The sequence below is a fragment of the Polyodon spathula genome, chromosome 1 (assembly GCF_017654505.1).
Source record: "Polyodon spathula isolate WHYD16114869_AA chromosome 1, ASM1765450v1, whole genome shotgun sequence".
In the NCBI taxonomy this organism is placed as follows: Eukaryota; Metazoa; Chordata; class Actinopteri; order Acipenseriformes; family Polyodontidae; genus Polyodon; species Polyodon spathula.
This window is the reverse complement of record NC_054534.1, coordinates 29,509,879-29,533,769: the sequence shown is the minus strand read 5'-3', so window position 1 is coordinate 29,533,769 and position 23,891 is coordinate 29,509,879. Positions and strand designations below refer to the sequence as shown.

The following is a 23,891-nucleotide window of genomic DNA, read 5'->3' as shown; positions in this document are numbered from 1 at the left end:
TCAGTGTTTTAAAATAAAATATCGAACAGAATGAAATTTCAATGTACCATTTGTAATTCAGTAATATGAGAGAATTGGCCAGGGGTCTGAATACTTTTGCAAGGCACTGTGTATATATATATATATATATATATATATATATATATATATATATATATATATATATATATATATATAAATATATATATAGTTTATAAATATCTCAGATTCACTTATAAACCAGATGACAAGCAAATTTACTACTGTCAATAAGTATCTATTTGTGGCTTTGTTACGACGTCCCACCAGGACAGGAAAATAAACAGAAAACAAGCTGCAGTGTGGTTGTAGGAAGAGCTTTATTTGGATACATGTGTCAGAGATATGACTTTAGCCTAAAAGGCGGTTGCAATTATATTGAACTCCTACATTTATATGTAAATGTCTCTATGTGGAGTAACGCCCCATTTGGTTAACCCAGAAGATATGCATAAACAATTGTGATAATGTGGAACAAGATATTGCAGGCATACGACTACCGCAAAGAGAGAGGAATGTAGAGTAATGAGTTTATTCCTAAATGCTACACAATGTTGTGTAACTTAATGGCAGGATATTGAAAATCCATGCATGCTGTATACAGTGGTGTGATATGGAGCACCGCACATCAACTGCTTCATTTGTGACCTAACTGAAGTAGATAATTATATTGATTCCCTACAGACCTCACAAGAAGCAATAAACCTTGGTGGCAGAGCGATCCGTCCGCTCCTTCAGCTTCCATTCCAATAAACAATGCATCAAGCAGCGTCCATCGACAGAAGAGATCAGTCAGCGCAGAACGCTTTGTGGAAACCTTGGTGGTAGCTGACAAAATGATGGTGGGATACCATGGCCGCAAGGACATTGAGCATTATATTTTATCAGTAATGAACATTGTAAGTTTGATCCCTCTTTATTTCCCAAAACACTGTTGACCTACCTGTTCACAGAATTGCAAGAAAATGGAGAAGTGATAGAAAATGGAGAAGCCATACTAATGGGGGATTTCAACTTCCCCCAAATAAAATGGGAAAACCCGGTGGGTAGCATGAAGGATGAAATAGAAATGGTGGAAATGACAAATGACTGCTTCCTAACACAATTTGTCAAGGCACCGACTAGAGGGGAGGCATGCCTTTATTTAGTCTTTTCAAATAACGAAGACAGAATAACTAAAACAGAGGTCAGAGAACTACTGGCAAACTCAGACCACAACATGGTCTCATTTGAAGTGTTTTTTAAAACCCCAAAAGTAATGACTAAAGCTAAGGTTTACAATTTTAGAAAAGCAAACTATGAAGGTATGAAACAGAGACTAACAGAAGTAGATTGGAGTAAAATAGAGAAAACACCCACAGAAGAAGGATGGTTGTTCTTCAAAAATGTAGTACTAGAGGCGCAAAACAATTATATCCCTAAAGTAGACAAATCTAAATGTAAAACTAAATTGCCAAAATGGTTTAATAGATCAATTAAAAAAAAATATTCAGCGAAAAAAGGCACTTCAAAAAGGAAGTTAGAAAGGCCAAGAGAGAAATAGAAATGAACATTGCTAAGGGAGCTAAAACCAATTCCAAAATGTTTTTCCAATATTACAGCAGCAAGAGAACATTCAAAGAGGAGGTTAAATGTTTAAGAGATACAAATGGCAAAATCGTAGATGAAGAAAAAAAATAGCAAATATATTAAATGATTACTTTTCACAAGTTTTTACAAAGGAAGATACTGACAACATGCCCCACATGTCATCCAGTTCCTATCCAGTTTTAAATAACTTCAGCATAACCGAGGCAGAAGTGTTAAAGGGACTAGGAGCTCTTAAAATAAACAAATCCCCTGGGCCGGATGAGATCCTCCCAGTAGTACTCAAAGAAATGAAAGAAGTAATTTACAAACCGCTAACCAACATCATGCAGCAGTCTCTTGACACAGGGGTGGTACCGACAGACTGGAAAATTGCAAACGTAATACCGATCCACAAAAAGGGAAACAAAACTGAACCAGGTAACTACAGACCAGTAAGCCTGACTTCTATTATATGCAAACTTATGGAAACTATAATAAGATCCAAAATGGAAAATTACCTTTATGGTAACAGGGTCCTGGGAGACAGTCAACATGGTTTTAGGAAAGGGAGAGCGTGTCTAACTAACTTGCTTGATTTTTTTGAGGATGCAACATCGATAATGGATAATTGCAAAGCATATGACATGGTTTATTTAGATTTCCAGAAAGCTTTTGACAAAGTCCCGCACAAAAGATTAATTCTCAAACTGAACGCAGTTGGGATTCAAGGAAACACATGTACATGGATTAGGGAGTGGTTAACATGTAGAAAACAGAAAGTACTGATTAGAGGAAAAACCTCAGAATGGAGTGTGGTAACCAGTGGTGTACCACAGGGATCAGTATTAGGTCCTCTGCTATTCCTAATCTACATTAATGATTTAGATTCTGGTATAGTAAGCAAACTTGTTAAATTTGCAGACGACACAAAAGTAGGAGGAGTGGCAAACACTGTTGCAGCAGCAAAGGTCATTCAAAATGATCTAGACAAGATTCAGAACTGGGCAGACACATGGCAAATGACATTTAATAGAGAAAAGTGTAAGGTACTGCACGCAGGAAATAAAAATGTACATTATAAATATCATATGGGAGATACTGAAATTGGAGAAGAAATCTATGAAAAAGACCTAGGAGTTTTTGTTGACTCAGAAATGTCTTCATCTAGACAATGTGGGGAAGCTATAAAAAAGGCTAACAAGATGTTCGGATACATTGTGAAAAGTGTTGAATTTAAATCAAGGGAAGTAATGTTAAAACTGTACAATGCACTAGTAAGACCTCATCTTGAATATTGTGTGCAGTTCTGGTCACCTCGCTATAAAAAAGATATTGCTGCTCTAGAAAGAGTGCAAAGAAGAGCGACCAGAATTATTCTGGGCTTAAAAGGCATGTCATATGCAGACAGGCTAAAAGAATTGAATCTGTTCAGTCTTGAACAAAGAAGACTACGTGGCGACCTAATTCAAGCATTCAAAATTCTAAAAGGTATTGACAGTGTCGACCCAAGGGACTTTTTCAGCCTGAAAAAAGAAACAAGGCCCAGGGGTCACAAATGGAGATTAGACAAAGGGGCATTCAGAACAGAAAATAGGAGGCACTTTTTTACACAGAGAATTGTGAGGGTCTGGAATCAACTCCCCAATAATGTTGTTGAAGCTGACACCCTGGGATCCTTCAAGAAGCTGCTTGATGAGATTCTGGGATCAATAAGCTACTAACAACCAAACGAGCAAGATGGGCCGAATGGCCACCTCTCGTTTGTAAACTTTCTTATGTTCTTATGTTCTTAAAATGGGTTTGGTTAAACCATGGCATAACTCACAAGCCCAGTTCAGTTCAATATGTGCTGTGTTAAACTAGCCTCTTATAATTTGCATAGCTGTGGTGACTGATAACTAGATATTTTCTACTTATTAAAAGTGTTTGGTTTATTTTGTCTGACTTTGTGTCTTTTCTTATTTTCTGGAGGTCAGGTTGCCAAACTTTATCGTGATTCCAGTCTAGGAAACGTTGTGAACATTATAGTGACCCGCTTGATTGTTCTAACGGAAGACCAGGTGAGATCTCTATTAATTACATTTCAGGTTTGTTGATAGTTTATTTTCCACAGTGATTTGGATACCGTGTGAACAGAGTGCATACCTACATACTGACACTTCAATTATGAAGAAAATCGTATGCATCTCATTTAGGGTATCAGGATCTAGTTCATAGTGACCTGCTTTGGAGTGTGGTCTGGTTTTTAGTTTAGCAGTGCATATGTTATCCACGTGCTGTGTGAAGAGTTCCAGGACTTCAGCACTGATCTACGTCCTTGCGCCGGCACACATTTCTCTTTTCATTCAAACTCAGATAGAAAGCACTAAGAACTTGTATTACACATTGTATATATTTTGTATTACTAACATACAGCAACTTTGCTTTCCAATCAGAGCTGTATAGAAAGCAGTGATGTGTCATGTTAAGCGGCAGTGCGAATGAAGTGTCTGCAATGCAGATTAACTCACTGTACTTTCTTTCGTAACTCAGGGATATAAAAGAATCACAATACTTTTTCATTCAACAATAATGCCTGATGAGCTTGTAAAAAGTATTACCCTATAACCTTTGTAAACCAGGCTTTAAATGTGTGTTTTCTACATCTCAGGTGAAATGGGTTTAGTGGTTTAAGGTTCAACTGACAGGGAAAGGAGTGGATGGGCATCAAGACTGGACTGGATGGTCCCTTTTAAAATGAAGCATGCACACAGGGCATTGTGAAGAGGTTCACATTGCCATTGCTTGTGTTATCTCTGCTTGGTAAAAAAAAAAAAAACAACGTACTGTTCTGTGCATTTAAAAAACAAAAATGTATGTTTGATTTGGCATAAGTACTGATAGCTGATAATATCATTTAAAGTAATCAAAGTTGTAGTATATAAAGATGAATTACAGGGAGACATTATTCCTTGAAACCACGGTGGCTAATTATAATCCTCTTTTAGACTTGAGAGGCTTAACAACTGAACTTAGCAGCCTGTTTTGAACTTTCCCGGTATGCCTGTTGTGTTGCAGCCAAATCTGGAGATAAACCACCATGCAGACAAATCCCTGGACAGTTTCTGCAAGTGGCAGAAATCCATCCTATCCCACCAGAGCGACGGAAACACCATTCCGGAAAATGGGATCGCACATCATGACAATGCCGTTCTAATCACTAGGTAGGAGGCTGGTTATTTGTATACTTTTGACAAGCACAATAATATTCTTCTACAATCTCTGCAAAACCTCCAAACTAGTAATCCTGATTCACCTGGTGCAAAAGGTTTACACTGTGAATGATTTCCACCTTACCTCACTCTATAATAGTTTTAGTTTCCTCTAGAAAAAAACAAAACAAAAAACAAATTCAAAGATCTTCAACTTATTGGTTCACACATACTGTACAGGCTATTCTTGTGTGAGCCACAGCAAATTATGGGTGGAGGCCAGTCTCTTTTGGAGCATTGCTCCATTAGCAGAAGCCTGGTTTGTAATTGCTTGGGGTTTGAAACCTAGCAACTGTATCGACTTTCTCTTTGTTTACGTTTGTGCCCAACAGTAATGGTGACGAGCAGTCTTATGTGTTTAAATGCCCTTGACCAGGGGTGTGCTCATTCAACAATGAGTGTGATGATATTTATTTATATAACCATATCCACACACGCACACACACACACATATATGGATGTGGTTATATAAATAGCATCACACACAGTCGCCATTTCAAAGAAAGTCCATACGCTGTGGAGCTTTTTAACACTGAAACGTCTTTCTGCAGTTGCAACTTTAACAAGTAGCGTGGCCAAAAGCACCAGTAGGTCGAATACATCAGGATACAGAATTCCCAGGTCGTGTTCTTTACAGATCTTCATGAGTTCTGGAAAAGACATTGCATTGTTCGATTCTCAAGTGTTAAAATAGGCTCAATGTGGTGTACAAATAAACCGTAGTGCATTTCAGGAACTCTGCATTGAAATTCTTGATTCACCTTCACAAGTGCTTTCCTTTTAGTATATTAACAGTCTTCAGGTTTTCAGTTTTCAAGATAGGACACAGCTTGGAGTATTTCTCTACTTTTCTGATTAAGTTGTCTGTCGATCTCAACTATTGCAGCATCAAGCTCAGAGAAAAAACTATAGACTTTATATTTATCTTGCAAAGGTTAAAAAACACAGGATTCTGGCTGTGCGACTCCCATAAAAATGTCCCAGTGTTTTTGTCGGGGCGCCTTTTCCTGAATGTTGGCATTTGCAGATTCAGTTCATTAGTACAATTTTCAGCTTTTAAAAAGTTCTCATAGAAATAACTTTTCGTCCATCCTCAGGCTGCTCAAAACTTTGAAACAGCTGTCTATGACACTTACTGCACTGGCTAAATCAATGTTCTCCTCTGCAACAAAGTGCAAGCATAAAATAGCATACCAGTAATTTTTTTAATGTGCTGTTTTTCCACTAATTGTACTACTACAGCTGGACTCAACATTAAGAGGACACATGTGCCAGTCCTTAACTGCACGTTATGAGGAAATACGTTCTGTTTGTTAGTGTCAGTGACAGAAAGGGCAAACGTAATACATTGGTAAGCAGAAATATATATTTTGGAGGGGCCAGTGCCCCTGCTTGCCACCCCCCCCCCCCCCTGTTCTCGCCTCTGCCCTTGACACATACTTGGTGGCATGCATGCTGTCTGGTGTATTTTCATGCAGTGCTTTTTACAATGTAAACACCTTGTAAATGTTGCTTGTGTTTGGGTCAGTTTTAAGTGTGTTTTGGGTCAGTGCTGTTGTGGAATCATTTTTGGATGCAAAAGTAAACAAACTGATTACAGAAACAATGTTTTAATGATGAATGGAAATTGGGTATGTCCTGTAATAAGCTACGTGTCCTCCCTTGCTTTACCAGGTTATTGTGAGTCCTGGGAATGCTTGTGAGAATAACGTTATTATGGAAACCACAGGTTACTGCAGCCCAGTCATGAGTCCTGTATAAACGAGACTCATAGACAGCGATTTTGAACTGATACATCCAAGTGGTAAAGTATTGAACATTGTTGTAAATATCTGGAGTAATAGTTAATTTATTTATTTATTTACAGATTATTTGCAGATTTCAGAAACATTTATTATTAAATTTGTTCACGCCTAAGTCTACATGAGTTTATAACCTACCACCATTACGTTTCAATTGAACTGGGACTGTAATGGTTAACTTCCTGTGAAACCGCACAGTTTGGGCCAGGGTTAGATGGTTAGTGGATACAGTAAAGCTGGGAAAGCTTCTGTATGGTAAATGGTAGTTTGTAAGCAATTTGTGGCTAATCAGTGAGGATAATGAATCCTTTGAATTTTTACTGCTTGCCAAGAAATAGCATGAGCAATCTTTTTGTAATAGTGTAGGCAATGTGGTGCAGTGCTTCTACGCAAGAGTTAGCAGTTGTCTTCAGAGTTCATCTTTTGCAGCAAGCACGTGGTGTGGGAAAGCATTTCCAAATTCGATTTTTTTAATGTTTGACATACCCTAATTACAAGACAATAACACTCATGGAAATGGCTGTCTACCCATCTATATTTCTTCTGAGTTTTACTTTGGAATCTGTGATTGAGATTCTGAAGTTATGGGTGACATATTGAGCTAACTGTGCCACTGATTCAAACTAATGTTCAGTACAAAGAGGCTGTTCTAACCAGACCCTAAACAGGACTTACTCTTAAGGCCTGACATATAGATGACTATTCACGCTTATTTACTAAACTGGTAATCAATACAGATTTAACATGGAATGTGTTTAACATGGAACAGAGTTACAAGTAAGTAAGTGATTTACAATATATATATTTTTAGCCTGCTGGTTCTGCTTCTTTTGTGGATATTCTGCTCTCTAGTGTACTTCACTGAGAGACCACATTCTAGCTTTATTTCAGCAAATAATTAAGCAAACAATAAAGGAAACCACATTTTCAATTGCAAATGTATTTGTGTGTTTCTGCGGTTTGGATTGACATGTGATTGTTTTGTTCTGCATACGATTGAACTGAGATGGAGCCAACATATTTTGCTGAAAATGTAAAAAAAAAAAAAAAAAAAAAAAGTCTCTTAGGATTCGGTATATTTTTACAAAACCTAGAAAAAAACATTGCAGTATGCCAGCAAATACTACAGTATACTGGCATTTACGGCCTGTGCTATTTCTTTCTAAAAAGATAACAAAAGTTTAATGTTACAGCTCAAATAACTTCAAATAAAACTTTCTTTGTACAAGTAAAAGCATCAGATGTAGCTCTCTGGTATTGTATATTGTGAATATGGTGCTGGTATTCATGATTTCCCTTTGTTTGCTGTTTTCGGCATGTTTATGGATTTGACAAATTTACACTATCCATGTTTACCAATGTGATAAGATAAGTTTTTCCTTCAATTTTTCATGTTTTGTTGTCAGGGGTCTGGAAAGTTCACTATATGTTATTATCATTCAGCATTAATGTCTGAAGCACAGACAATACTTAAACACTGAGTAAGGATTAGATGCACAGCCTCAAACTCATGTCAAAACACGCTTAGACAAAAGGAATTATGATAAGAAACTGAACACGCCTGCCATCGATTTTTAAAGTGTAGCAAAGTTCTAAAGGGTTTCATTTTGCCTCCGTTTCTTAACGAGACAAGATGTTAAAATGGAAAGCACTCAAAGCTAATTACATGTAGCGTCAGCACTCATTACACTGAGCAGGTTTCACTCTCTTTTGATCTGCCTCTCTTGTCTTAGAGAATATACATATCAGCCATTCTTCCTCTGGTGATGTCAAAATTCTATTGTGATTGGGATCTAGAGACTGATATTGAGGGCAAGGAAGAGACTAGCTGGGTTGTGGTGCAGAGGACAATAAGGGGCTCTTCTTAAGGTCACAATGGAACCCCCCCCCCCCCCCAACCCCCCCACCCCCCCCCCCCCCACTCACACACATATACGCTTAGGCTCTCCTGGCCCCCTGTCTGGAGGTAATTCCCACTATAGAATCTACAGATGAGAATTTTTATAAGAGTCACTTAGTATTTATGTAACCTACAAAACAGAACATTTTCTTTTCTTTTATATACCTTTTTGAGGTTGAGGCAAAAGGCTCTTCATGTAAAGTTTCATTGCTACATAAGAGGGGCAGAGTCAGTCACATACAAGAGTTGCTTGTATGTGTTCCTATGCAATAATTTGTTGACTACTTGATCGTGAAAGTCCGTAGCACAGTCTACAAATAATAGCTTCAGCTTCACCCACCAGAGTTGTAGACGATTCAGTTGATCACAATACTAGGCTGGCATGTATTGTTGTAGTTGAAACTTGAAAGTGTAACCACAGAGAGATGGCGCTCTGCGTACTGAATTACATGCACCCCAGACGGTAGTACATAATGGCTTCAAAATCTGTTGGGGAACCTCATTGCTCGTTCTTTTTTCAATTTTATAAATGCCTTTATGGTACATGAACATGAACATCAACCTTTATGAACTGCATGTCAAATTCACTTGGAGTGTTTTACAGTTGCTCTTGGTACTTGACAGAAGTAGCCAGCAATACAAAGAGATTTAGAGAACTGATCTGCCTTTTTAGTGAAGAACAGGTAATCCTAAATAATGACAACATAAAAACCATGGAATTTAAAAGTTGCACGTCGAAGAACCCTGCGGAGGGCTATATTCTCACTTTCTAAATAATTATTAAAGGACCCAAGTGTTTTAAAATCAAACACTCTTCACTGAGTGCAAATTACTGTCATAGTGATGTCTGCAAAAGTATCAAAAAGGAAGGTTATATTTTAATTAATGTTTAATGACAACTTTTAGATTTGCTGCTATTTTAGATCAACTGCATAAAACCTAAAGTCCTTTATTATTAGTAAAACACCTCTAAACTTACTTTCAGTATTATAATAAAACTGTCATTGATCATCACTCTTATAATGCACATTTTCTTGGCAGGACCACTTTTTTAAAGTGTTAGTTAATTAGAACACTTGGTAATAATTTACAGGATACTGTATTCAATAGAACTGACCACATCTATCCTTCACAGGTTGTCTTGAGCTTTTCATTCAGTGTGTTTTGAAGTGCTTGTAATACCTTAACATTCAGTTGAAGTACAAGTATTAATGGGGCACTTAGAAAGCTATATTTATTACTTGACAGGATCAAAACAGTTACGAAGATGCTTATTTAAAGTTACCAAATAATGAATAATGGGCTGATTTTCAGTTGCTTTGCTTGTGTGCTAATTTTTCTAAGCTCCACTTTTATTTATTTATTTATTTATTTTTTAGTTTAGCTCCAAAATGCTATTTTCTAATTTTTTTTTTTTTTTATCACTGGCCTTGTCACTCCAATGAATCTCATTATCTCAGTGCACCTGCTGTGAGGCCCAATTTTCATCTGAAAAGAGGAGCAAAAGAGTCCATTTATAACCATTATTTTACACCTAGTTCAGAAAGCTATAAAACAGATCATTAATGTAAATCAGTTTGGACTAACCACAGTGTTTTTTTTTTTTATTCAATTGATAATTCACAAATTGCACTTGTTAAAAAAGGATGGAATTTAATTTCACTTAGGCTGCTGCAGGATAATAGATGGAGGCTCTGATCTTTTATTAAAACATGGACAGCTGTCAAAGAGTATTTCAAATCATATCCTTATATGTTTACTTTATACTGGTGCTTTTTAAAATGATAAAATAATGAATTTGGAACATTTCTATAATTTAAAAAAAAAAAAAAAAGCTGAATTGAAGTATTTTTCATTTCCAATATAATTTGTAGTTCAAACTATGTTGCTGTTTGCTGCTGTCTGCAAGAACAAAGATCATTTAAAAGGACATTCCTTAAAAAGTCCTTCCTTATCATAGAAATGAATACACGGATAGATGATTGTGTGGAAAACCGATTTTTTCATGAGAGCAAGTGAAGAGCATATTAGCTTAGAAAAAATGCAATTGATCTATAAGTGGTATAGCTTAAATATTAAAACTATAGTCTTTTAGATTATTAGAGAACTGTTTTGTCTGTGGTGTCCATTTGAGTTCTTTTTGTTTCAATTGGATTTTAATCCAGGCTTTGAAAGCCTGCTTGCCTACTCAGATCAATACGTTTCCTAACCCTTCCCAGAGCTCAAACATTGGCAAGAAAAAGATCAAAGTGTAGGGTGTTGTTTAATTTTACTTAGGATTCATATATAAAGCTAATCATTGGCCACAGGAACAAAAAAACACAGTTTAACTTAATAATAACTATGTATTCGAAAATGCTGTTTGTTAGGTCAACCAGCAGCCTAGACAGGTCCCTAGACTAACTTTTTGACTTAGGAGCCAGTAACTTAGGCCAAAAAAAAAAAAAAGGATACCAAATCCAATTGTTGGGTGCCACCTTAGGAGCAAGTTGGTTGCTACCATGTTCAACTGCTTAAAACACAGCAACTTCTTAAGACACTAAAGTGATACTACAACTAACTTAACTTAATGTCTGTAATCACTTATTTGTTGTCTTATTCAGTTGAATATGTAGACTATGCAGCTGATGACTGCAATGAACTCAGCATTTTATGTTTTAGATATTTTGCAAGTGTCTGGAATTGGTGACAGCAGCTCCCAATTGTGTACAGTTGTGATGTGGGGAATAGCATGCTGCAGCTCGCATGCTCAGTGTAAGGGTTGGTTCATATTTCAGTTTCCTACTGGAGTAGAGGGTCTCCGAACCTGTGCTACAGGTCGGAATGCTGTCATCCATACTATTGCGATGTGCTTCTTTTTTGGAAAGTTGTACAGCCTTTTCTCATGCATCTGCCACCTGAAATCGCATGGGGTCGGATAATGTTGAAAAATGTAACTGCTGCGTGGTAGGAGTGCACAGCTTTATAGCTGTCAGTACCTGACATATCTCATTCATCTGCAACAGAAGTATGAACCAACCCTGACTTAGTGGAATCCTGGTCTGAGCGCATGTGAACAGTGACAGTTTTTTTTTTACTGTACATGTAACCATTTATTGTTTCAGTAAAAAACAAGTTTCAGTGAGCATGTTCTGTTATTTATGACAATAAATACACCACAGTAAACACAATATCATATATATTTAGATATTTCCAAACCATGCTTCTTCATTACCACAACCTGAAAGCTAAGTTTAACGAGTGGCAGTTTTTCTACTGCAATCAACCTAATTACAGTCCCAAGTATTTATATATGTTCTGCAGTCACCATTCTTAAAATGGTCAGTGAGAAATAAGCTCAGTTTTACCTGCAGCAACTGACCCTGCTTCAGTGAAAAACCCATTATGGTAACGCCTAAAATGACCATGCCTGCTTCTTTGGCTGGTCAAGAGATATGGTGCAACTAGACAAGTTGCAATGAAATCATGCTCAGACTCTAATACATATGAAGTAGCTGCAGATACACTACGATTGAGTTCGCAACTTTTATTTTTCATCTTGATATGGTAACCTTTTTACTTCATTTTTTTTTTTTTAAGTTTTTTTTAATTATTAACCTTTTTGCTGCGTTTTTATTTTCTTTATTTTAGATTTTCGGTGCAACACACAGACCTTAAGTGTATTTCAATTTATGTTTTTCACTGTTATTGTTCTAAATTTCGTGAATGCTTTGTTTTATTTTAAGCAACATTTCTACAAAACAGTACTCACGTTCACTTGGTCATCATCACAGTTGCTGCTGGAATCTGGGGTTACCTTATTCTGCTCGTGTTAATACAACACCACTGGACTTCCAGGCATTTGTATTCAGTCAGATTGTTATCATCCCTCTTGCACTTCAGTTTAGAACATTTTTTCCTTTACAAGACAACGTCATAGCGCATTCAGAAATATTGACACAAGTGTTGTGTGTGGAATTGGTGCGACTTGAGCATGCAAATCCCAAACACTTCCTAATACAGGCGTCTCTCTCATTGCTGAAGCTAAAAGGGCACTGCGGCCATAATCTCTGTGAATAGACAACATTTCGAGGGGCATTGTGGCAATTAAGAAGGGCACCCACGGCAATTGCCGCATAGTCGGCATTAATTTTGAGCCCTGACTTCCCACTGCATTGAAAATTATTGGCGTAACACAGTATACTTAAAAACAGGAGGAGTGCCTTACAATTCTTGTTTTGGCTGCCTTTGAATCAACACCTAACGAGGACTTTGTATTGTTGCTGTTGTTGTTGTTGTTGTTATAAATGGCTATTGCGGTGAACTGGAGCTTGCCAAACTCTTGTGTTTTTGAAAATAAGACTTTACAGGTTGGCGTTGACAGACCAGAATGGTTTTGTTACGTTCCTGTAATGTGCCTCCTAGTACACTGATAGATTCTGAGTTATGTTTACATTTCTGTAGTTAGGTCCATTTAGCATTTTTTCTTCTTTCCTGTGTTTTATGAAGCAGCACCAAGAAGGGGAAAGGAATGGAGTTATTCTGCAGGCAGACAAAATAGCATGTGTTAAAGGAAGGGGCGCCCCATTTTGTGAGCAAGCAATCAATTAAGCAGTTTTGACTTTTCATGGCTTAGGGCTAGGTGTCTAGATGCATTTGCTGACTGCAATGTGTAAAATAATTTATACCTTTTTAAAACAGTATAGTTAGGTGCTCCTCCAAATTCACTGCATAGAGTTTGAGAGACTGGTAGACACCAGTTATTTATGATGGGAGCTGATAAGATAACATGACTGCTGATGACTGCAATTAATGACTGTGTGGCTCAAAACAAGGATGGCAACAATTCTCAATGGTCCCTTTAATTCTTCCCACTACAAAACTGCTAAACACAAAAAAAGGCTCTGACATGAGCAGTAACAGCATTTACAGTGAACTAACACAGATATGAGATGAGAGCAGAAAAATACACAGGCGAGTTTTATCTTCCAACAGCTGGCCTGTGACATGCCTAGAGCCTGGCTTCTACTAAAATGAAAACCACCTCAGAAGGGGCAGAGTTGTCTCAATTAATCTATAATCTCAATAGTCAGTTTTACATTATTTTACATATAAATGCACTAAGGACAACTGCGACCCTGTAAAGGATTAAGCGATTAATGATAATGGATGGATGGATGGATGCACTAAGGGCAAACAAACAAAAAGTAAATACGTTTAAGATAAGGTTTAAACATCTATTAGTATGGTAGCATAGTATTTGAGCAATGCCACAGGCAGGATTCAAACAGCAGATTTAGGGGACTGATGTCAGCAACTCCACTGATTGAGTTAAAAGAGTCAACCAGCAGGGACCACTTTTAACCCCTCCAGTTTCACTATAATGTTATGTACTTAGAGTACATTTACACTTGGGTCTTACTGATTGCTGGGTCATGAGAATAAATCTGCAGTTTTCCTTTGTTTACTTCCAGTCCATCAGGCACATTACGCCTCATTCTTTATGCAACAAGGGTCGCTTAAGCCAGTTCAGAAGTCAATTTAGATGCTTCTGGTGAGCTATTGCTGTCAAGTAGCACTTCTGCAACCTAGGGAACTGTTTCCAGAAGCTTTGTGTTGAATATGTGGAAGTCTGGTACAAAATATTGTGCTAAATTGGTGGGAGGCAAGCATCCCATTGAATGTGAACAGAGCCTATTTTTTCTGATGGATGTCTGTTGAACTGAACAGTGGTGAAGGGATCATTAGCCCTCTTGATAGACTTCTGTATTTTAGACGTGACGATTCTGGGTTTAATTCCATATCCCTCCCCCTGTGCTTTGAGGTTTATGGTAGACAGCTATGGGTGTGGGTAGTGGGCAGTTTGTCTTAAGATTACACATCTGCCTGTGTGGAAAAAGAGGCTGTATTCACTGTTGTGCAATATTTTTAAGACATGTTCTTATTGGTAGACTTACATTATCATAGCCTTTCTTCATGTGCCTTTACTGAGTCATACACGGCTTATATTGTTAATAACTGTTATATGCACTGATGTTCCTAATACATTCCTTGTAAATTATCAACAGGAAATTCTTTGTGAACATTTATTTCTTCAAATCGGCCGTTTTTTTTAGTCGAACATTTGAGCTGCCCTTTTTTTGCAGTTTTCTCTTGCACAGTATATCTTTTGCTCAATTACTTTAAGTGGTTATGATACAAGACCCTGTGGTGTAAGAACTACGTACTCGTCTCTTGTGCTGCCATCAACAGGAAGTCTCATTGTAAAATATGTCCAGAAACTACAGTGTGAGCATTATGGGTCTTTTCAGACAGCACTTAGCCACATCCCGGCATTGACACCGATAGCAGCTATTGGTTGAGTTAAGTTAAAAAGTTAATGATTGTTAAGTTGAAAGACCTTTCCGCCCAGAGGAATGTAGACATCAAGAGGCCAGTGGACCAAACAGGTCTTCATTCAGGTTTTTCTAACCTTGACAGCGTAGTTTATGGGATATCCTGACATTTATTGCTTTGCTGCTTGAAGAATGATGACCCTGAGTGGCCCTACACTTTTCATTTGTCTTTTAATCACATCCCGAGAAACGGGATCTCTTTTACAAAAGAATGGCTCCCTACCTGTGACCTCTGACCTGGGATTCAGTTCAGAGTTACTGAAGAGACTTTGAAACAGGAGCGGATCCTTCTGACAGTTAATAAAGGGAGGATCTTGGCCATGTTTGCTTAGCAATCACAATATAGATCTTTACAGAATATCAATACGTAGATGTAGAACAGCATATGACAGCCATTAATGTGTGTGGGTGCAGACATTAGATACAAAAGCAGTACAAGTGTTCTAAGAGTGGATGCACACATAACAGGTTAGCACATAGGTGGGGAAGCAATTTAAAGCTACCTTTGCTTGTGAACCATCCTGGTATGCTTAGACGTTGGATTGAATAAGTAAATATACATACAATCTCAAAGAATAAGAGAGCAATTGGACATGAGAATGATTGGGCATGGAGTAGTTTTAAACTAGCTTGGAGAAAACTGAGCCAAAGACAATTGCTTGTTTTATTAAATTAAAAAAGAGAAACGCTGGGAACTAACCAAAGGTGTATTGTTTTGCTTAATTACAGGTATGTTGTTATAAAATAAGTCCTTTAACAGGAAGTTTAGTGGATTTAAAAAAAATGTATTTTATAGAAGTTGCCAAATATTTTAGAACAATTCCATGAAAACATAGATATGCCTAAAAGTTGGTGACAGTACTAGAAAGCTTTTGGTAAAAGACTCATCGCCCAAGAAGCGAATGTGCCTAGGATAAGTGCTTTGAAATGGAGGAATAACATACTTCTAAAGGAGTGGAAATTTCAGACAGTTTATGTAAGCGATTCTTAACTGTGTGAAAGTTTATACTTTCATTTATGACTAATGATACCCTGGAAAGAAATTACAAAGGGAAAGGGGAAGTTGTTGTTGTTTTTTTTTTAAATCATCATTATTATTATTATTATTATTATTCAGGATCTACTTGATGAGCTAATCAACAGATGCAATGCAAGTGATTCAGAGTTTCTTAAAGGTCCCGATCCCTCCTCTAAACGCACTGTAATTCTATTGAAAAGAAGGCTTTGTAAACTTCGCAAATTGTATGTTTTCAAATTGGTTTAGGCATGCAATGCAAATTCTTTCAAAACAAGACCCTACTGTTCATCCTTTGTACTTAATGCTAAGCTGAAGAGCTGCTACTGAAAAGGCAGAGGAATGTTCAGCTATGCAGTGAATTGCATCTCTTTTTTTGTCACAAAGGACTGAAAGCCCTAAAAGATTTAAAGGGAAGTAGAAGAACATTTGAGATTTCGTCCATTTAGATAAAAAATGGACGCAGATGAAACCCTGCTATCATACCCTTCCTTATTCCCCAGGTCACTGCTGTAAATTACTTTCTGTTCTCAGGTTGTCCTAACTGGTAAAATGAAGAATGTGTTTTATAGATGGTTACCTCTTGGACACTTTACTTCTAAGGATATTTTTTTAGATGATAATAGCGCTCAAGTACACCATACTGTCTTGTAAGGGTGGTTACAAACGTACATGCTCCATTACGTCTGGTTTGGGGTCTAAAAGCTTGTGGGCAAGAGTCTTGTGGATACATCCTTAGTAATAAGGGAACAGGTTGCCCACCAGATGGGAACCGAGAAGACACAGGTGTACTGGTGCAGCCCAGCCAGGGATTGCCTTCATTGATACAAACTGGAAGACCACTTGAGCGTATCGCTTTAAACATGTCCGTCAGTCTCTTTGTATAGTCTAAATATGTCTGTCCAGCTGTCTCGGTATGTGTCGTATGTATTGATTTTTTTTTCTCGATTTAAAAGCCTGCCCTTTGCAGTTAAATCCTAGATAACAAAAGCATAACGGGGAACTGAGTTTGCTGTTTTCAGTACCATCTAAATCAGTGCTATTCAAACTGTCTACATTTGTAATAATCAGATATACCTAATGGCACAATATTTAACCCATTTAAAAACACTTAAGCACCTCAAAATAAATGAAATCCATTATTGCATAATTGTCATAATATAACAGTCTTTCACATTTTAGTAATTTATTGTTTTCTGCTTTCTGGATCACATGCATGTAAACCCATTTTTTGTCTATGGCATTTGTGCAGTACATACTAGCTGGAGATCAGGAGTCTGTTAACAGGAGAAAGCTATTGTTAGTTGGCTGCGAAAATGGATCGATTCCTGATCTCGAAAGGCACTGTACCAAAGCAAAAGCCCGAATCCACTGCACTTGATCTGGTAAAAGATCGACAAAGACAAGAAAGTATGATGAAGCATACTTGGATTTTGGATTTACTTCCATTATAGTAAGTGGAGAAGTAAGGCCTCTCTGTGTTATGTTTGCAGCAACTCTTGGCAAATTACAAGAAATCAATCAACAAAAAAGCAAAATAAAAAAATGCTGCATACACTGCAGCAAGTGCTTTGAAAGCCTCATATCAAGTCTCCTATCACATTGCATTGGTCGTCGAATCTCATATATGTCCGAGAATGTCCATGAGCAACTTATTACACGATTACAAGCCTCTGAATTCGCAGTCCAATTGGATGAAGCAATGGCAGAAACGTAGCAAAGGAGGCTCATTTAATTGCTTATGTGAGGTACATTCATGAAATCAATTGCAAATCAATAAAAGCGAGTGCGACTGGACGTGAATTGTTCAACATCCTCAACAACTTCTTTAATGACAACCAACTGAAGTGGGAAGCATGCGTTGCAATCTGCACTGACTGAGCCCCTTCTATGATGGATGAGAGGAGGTTTGAAAGCAAAAGTGCTTGAGATCGAACCCCATGTGTTGTGGAACCACTGCTTTGTATACCATGAAGCTCTCAAGACTCAAAATATGGAGCAAGAACTCAGTGATGTGTTGTATGCTGCTGTTATTTAGTAATATTGCTGTTATTACTTTATTAAGGCACAGCCTACAAAATCACGCTTGTTTGTGCCGACATGGGAGCCGAGCAACAGTCCTGTTAATGCACACCGAGGTTAGATGGCTGTCCTGAGGAAAGGTGTTACAATGCCTTTATGAACTGAAAAACGAGGTGAGAATTTTTCTTTTGGACATCAAGTACAGTAACGCAGACACGCTGTGTGATCCCCACTGGCTTACACTTCTAGCCTACCATGCTGATATTTTTGATAAAATGAACTCATTGAATCTTTCATTGCAAGGTGCCAAAAGCACAAAGTTCGACTTGACTCACAAAATCTCTGCGTCCAAAAGAAAGGTTGAACTGTGGAAAACAAAGATTGAGGCCGGGAGCATCCCATTCTCGTTGTTGAGTGACATTATCGAGGAGACAGAATTGGACATATCCAGCGTTGTTGATCCCATCAGGAATCATTTGACCTACCTCGGAGCCAGTTTTATGGAAATATTTTCCATAAAGTGTCGCACCCCAGGATGACTGGAATATGCAAGTGTTTCTCGTTGGCGTTTCTCACATTCGCACATCTTTCAAATGATGTCCAGAATTGACTGAACTGCAGAGTGACAGAACCCTTGAAAAACACACTATCAAAGCTTTTTTGCCATTCGGCTCCTCTTGTGTGAAGTCGGATTTTCAGCATTGGCTGTGCTCAAGACGAAATACAGATCGAGACTTGAAGTAGAAGACAACCTCAGGCTTTCCGTTTCGAAGATTTCTCCACAAATTGACATATTGTCAGCAGAAAAACAGGGACATCCTTCTCATTAAATTGGTAAGTTTCTATCCAATACTTTTTAAACCTAAATGTAGTTTATCTGAAGTTATTTTGTGATGAGCTTTGAGTCTGAGTGTGCTGTGGTTATTGTTATGATTAGATATTATTAATATTATTGCATATATTGGGGGGAGGCAAAAAGTTATGGACATTTAAAAGGAGGGCTCATGTTAAAAAAGTTTGAATACCACTAATCTAAATGTATTTGTAGTTTGACTAATTGATAACAGACAGGAACAACCAGTAGCTATATATTGTAGCCAAACTGCTGCACTGATTTGCACAATATCATATTATATATATATATGTATTTGTGTGTATATACACATAATGAAAAGGTATTAGAGGTGGTAATAGGATACCAACCTAATCCTTTGAGTAGAAAAACAGACCACATAAGTCCTGAGTGCTGCTGACTGAAGGGTAATGAATGGTCCTTCTTCAGGAGTTTGACTGACAAGGTGTTTTACTTCAAGGAATCAGATTTGCTGTTCATAGCACAAAACAGAGACAATTGGCCAGGAATGAAGGTTAATTTAATATTATAGATAGTTGTTTCTGAGTGACAGGTCCTAAAACTGTTTATGGTTTCAGCTAACGACATGACTATCAAAGGACTGATGTTATAGCTATTGATATAGCTATTGATATAGTTATATTTTTATATACTGTAATATACAGTGTATGTGTGTGTGTGTGTATATATATATATATATATATATATATATATATATATATATATATATATATATATATATATATATATTTTTTTTTTTTTTTCCAGTGTAATACAGTTTTCGGCAAGGTACCCAATTAGATCCATTCTCACATTCAGCAGCCTTTTACATGTTTACCATTCAGTTGTCAGGCGAACATAATGCAGCTGTCAAATGAGCTATTCTAAATTTAAAACCACAGTTTAATTATTTAATCCAGTTGCTTTACTCTAATGCACTGGGCAGTGATGCGTTGCTACTAACACAGATCTTTAGCCATGGAAAATGAGGTCGCTAAACTCTCTCAGCTGACTGGAACAATTCACATTTAATTTAAAGCGGCAGGTCTGCCTAGGTAAGTGTGTCTTTCCAGCTGCACAAGAGGGAAGGGATTTATAGTTGAAGTACAGAAGCTTTAAAATCTTAACAGGCCATTAACTGCAGGATATGGTTCATGAGATTTAATGGGTGGCTGTTAAAGTTAGATAGGACTGTTCCAGAGATGGAAAGGAACATATGAATCCGGGACGGTTTCATTTTTCCCTTTAAACTGATAATAAAAAAATATATCAGCTGCCCTGAAAAGCCTTCACCCTTTGATAAGCAGCGCCTTTCAACGTGAGGAACTTTCCAAGACTCACAAGCTGAATTTCCATTTCATTACATGTCCTGTGGTGTTGTAAATTTTTTTTTTTTTGTTCTTCATAAGAAGGAATTTCCAGCACATTTCTCAGCCCTTGACATTCATTAAATAGAACATTAAAAAAAAGGACTTTGTAACTGCCCCGAGCTAGGCTTCACAATTAGAAAACTACAGGGCTTGGGAGACCAGTAATTTGAGCAGTTGTATATATTATTACTGTCTACAAGCACCAATGTTTTGTGCCAAGGTTCTGATCTTTAGTTCACATTGCAGACCTTTTTCAGACTGTGTGGACCTGAATATCAATAATGCTTTTAATTGCTAACTATCTCATAAATAACACTGATGTTAAAGCCATGTCCTTAATTAAGGCATGGCAAGCTTTTGAAAAACGGAGACTGCACCATATAAAAATGTATATTGTGGTCAAGTTAACCATTAACCATTGTCTGACACAGTGGTCATTACCGGTTAGATAGACTGTTGTAATAGTTAAGTCTCGAAAGCTGAAGGAGTAACCTTACTGTATTGTCTGCAAATGTTTTAGTGTAACTGATCAAACTAAATTGACCAAACGAAAAGGTTTACAGTAAGCATGGGTAAATTTAGATTTGACAAACAAGGTCAGAAACTCTTCTAAGGTATGTGACAGATAAACCTGTTGCAATGACAAATGTTACCCTTATTGTGATAATAAAGTACTTAATTGCATGGAGGACAATATTATCTGTGGGTCCTCAGCTTTTGTTACGAACCTCCTCATTCTTACTGTACTGAGCACAGTTCAGGTGATTGGAAGCTTGTCAGGAAATAGTCTACCGTCACTTGAACTAAAACCAAACTACATTAGGAAGTTATGTGACGTATACAAATGCATAGTAACCAGGTGACAAATGTAAGTGAATTTACATGCAGCAGTAATGTTTTGAGTTTATGTTCAGACCTTTATATTTGTGGGGATGTGAGGAATGCTGCTCTATATTGTCATAGAGGAGAACAGCTGTTCTTCAGGAATGTGGAGCCCTCTGTAAGGTGTTAGCTTCTGCCAAGGGGCCTTGTAAAGCACTGGTCTCAGGGTAGCTTGTGGTCGCTCAAACACGATTTCTGATATTTCCGAATGGTCAACTTCCAGGGACCAGATAAAAAAGCCCAAACAAACCAGTCTATCAGTCAACATCATCACAATGTACTCCCTCTAAGACCTTATAAACAATTAACTTAGAACGCTGAAGACAAACATGTACCTCTTGACTTGCATTCACCAAGCCAGTGCTAGCCAAGCCAGTTATAGGAACTTGGAAGAGCACGATTGATGGTCCATTAAACAAAAAAATTAAATGAGAAAAGTTGAAATAAGCCCATCAGTTAAAATAGTGAAATTCAGCATGTAGGTTGCCAGCCCTTTTCTGTTTGTAATTATGAAGCAAAATTATTTAGTCAGTGGTGTTCGTAGTTCAGCAGATGCTGCTGACCCAGCTATTCTGGATTTCATAGATTCCAGTTCTCCCTACCCAGGGAAAACCTCCATCTGCATGTATGAGGAACAAGGATAGTTAACATAAAATTCACTCACTGTCCTGCAAGTTTATATTCCTTTTGGAGATACAAGTTTTGATACAAGACAAAAGAGTGCAGTGTTTAGAAGATACTGTTAAAAAGTGTTGAGTAAGGCCTGGTTCAGATCACTATCAGGTATATACTCTATGATAACTCTGTATTTGGTACTTTAAAAAAAAAAAAGAATTGAGTTACCATAATTAAAGTGGAATCCCTGGGTTAGTGTAACATTTTCAGTACATCCCTTGTAGCAAATCATGGTATTCATCACTTCAAATAACACAAGTTATGTACTGACTGATAAGTCATTTCCATCACACTGCAGTATACCTTCACTGTTCCTTTTTTTACTGACATGTATTTTGTTTGTTTAACCTACAGTTAATTTGCATCCCTGTACATTCCATTTTTTCTATATGAACACCATGTGTGTGGCATTGTTGAAAATCCAACAGCATTGAAAAGCACATTGTTGTTCTTCTGTAAACAATATTATTGTTTTGATTGTAACACAGTAATCAGATGATGAATGTTGGGGAAATTGAAAAGCAAATCAAAATAAATAGAATTATGTAAGGAATTAGACAGAGGCCATTTCCAGCAGTGGCACTGGAACACATTTTAAAGTGGGGGTGCTGAAAGCCATTTCACAAAACTGTAACTCCTGTATATAATGGAAGCCATGCAAAGCCGGGGGTGCTACCACACCCCCAGCACCCCTAGTTCCAGTGCCCATGATTTATAGACAAGTTTTTTGGATGTCAGCCACACAACTAAAAGTTAATTTGTTATGCCTGTCAAGTTTTAATAAATTAAAAACCTTCCAGCTAATGGGATTACTCATCCATTTGTAAGGATGATGTGCCTTAAAAGCACAACAACCTTTTATATTAGGCTTTCTGGTGGGGGGTTTGTTTCACAGATGGTTTATTGGTTTATAAATCTCCTTGTGAGTATAAAAAAAAGACATGATTGTGCATTTTCAATCTCTGTACACATTTAGGGAAATTCCTTTGTTGGAGAAGAACACCCATTGAAGTTGGTCTGGGTTGAAAATAGTTTGAATCAGGACATGCATGATAAACATGTTCTGTGTTCACTAAATGCCAGTGAGGTTGGGGTACAATGGAAAAACTCCTGGCCTGACCTTATTCTAGTGTGTCATTCCATTGGCGCTGGATCCATCATTACACAAATGACATCTGGAAAACATTAAAATAAAACAATGCATTATTGTTTATTCTTATTACACTAGTTATCATCTGAAGCTATATTCTGTGATTCTTTTAGATGTAAAAATGTTAACAGGCTCTAAAATCTTCTTGCTGTGACTAAAACTTACTCTGTGTTTGAACTGATGTCAAATAATTCCACTGGTGTGCTGTCCAAATTCTATTTTTTTGGCTTTAATTTGGCCCATCACACAAGTCCACGCTTTTGTTTTGGACCAGGCCCAGGTGAGGATATTCTGTTATTCTGAAGTCCACAGGTTAGTCCAGAAGTTCGATGAGGTGACGTCATGATGCATTTTACCTTGGGCATGATGGATTGCTGTCGTGCCTGTAAGCATAGCTGCTAGTGGGCCTAAAAGGTCAGTGTCACCAAAGAGCTACAGACAAGTCTCTTCCAGGAGTTACTGTACATGGATCATCGAGCCAGATATCATAATGGGTCTTGAAACCAACTTATCAAATAACCTAACACCATTAAAATAAATTTTGCCTCACTTGTCTACTCTTAAAAAAAAAATGGATATAAGTTGGGTTCTCTTGTAAAAGAGAGGGAGTTGAAAAACCTAGGATTTTTAGGGCCTCATGCACTAAACAGTGGTAAGCAGTTTACCACACAGTAAACTCGTTACTGCGTGCTTTGTACACCTGCTATTTTCACTAACCAGCGGCAAATGACTTTGCACTCAAAATGAATCACATGGAAAAAGATACCGCGTGTGAGTCATGTACATACAATTAATAATGGCAATCCATGGAAATGTATTCAAATTCTTTCCGATAGTACCGCGAGGGAGGGACTTGGTATAAAAAACATATTTACTTAAAGGTGCTAACTTTCCTAAGTGTCTCGGTACGTGTTAAGTTTACCGCTTATTGAAACCAGGTGGTGTCTGTCTAAATCACAATATAAATAGAGCAGACCACAAGTAGTGCTGTGTGGGAAACATGATAAACG

General features: G+C 37.4%; 1 protein-coding gene across 1 annotated transcript in view; it reads left to right on the top strand.

Annotated features, from left to right (window-relative positions):
* The window catches only part of LOC121316924 (A disintegrin and metalloproteinase with thrombospondin motifs 6-like), an 86,348-nt gene that overhangs the window by 8,752 nt on the left and 53,705 nt on the right, over positions 1-23,891 (top strand). Inside the window, exons 5-7 of the mRNA XM_041252306.1 lie at positions 703-917; positions 3,564-3,647; positions 4,645-4,790. Of these exons, the coding sequence (XP_041108240.1) occupies positions 703-917; positions 3,564-3,647; positions 4,645-4,790 (445 nt within the window). The remainder of the gene's footprint in view (positions 1-702; positions 918-3,563; positions 3,648-4,644; positions 4,791-23,891) is intronic.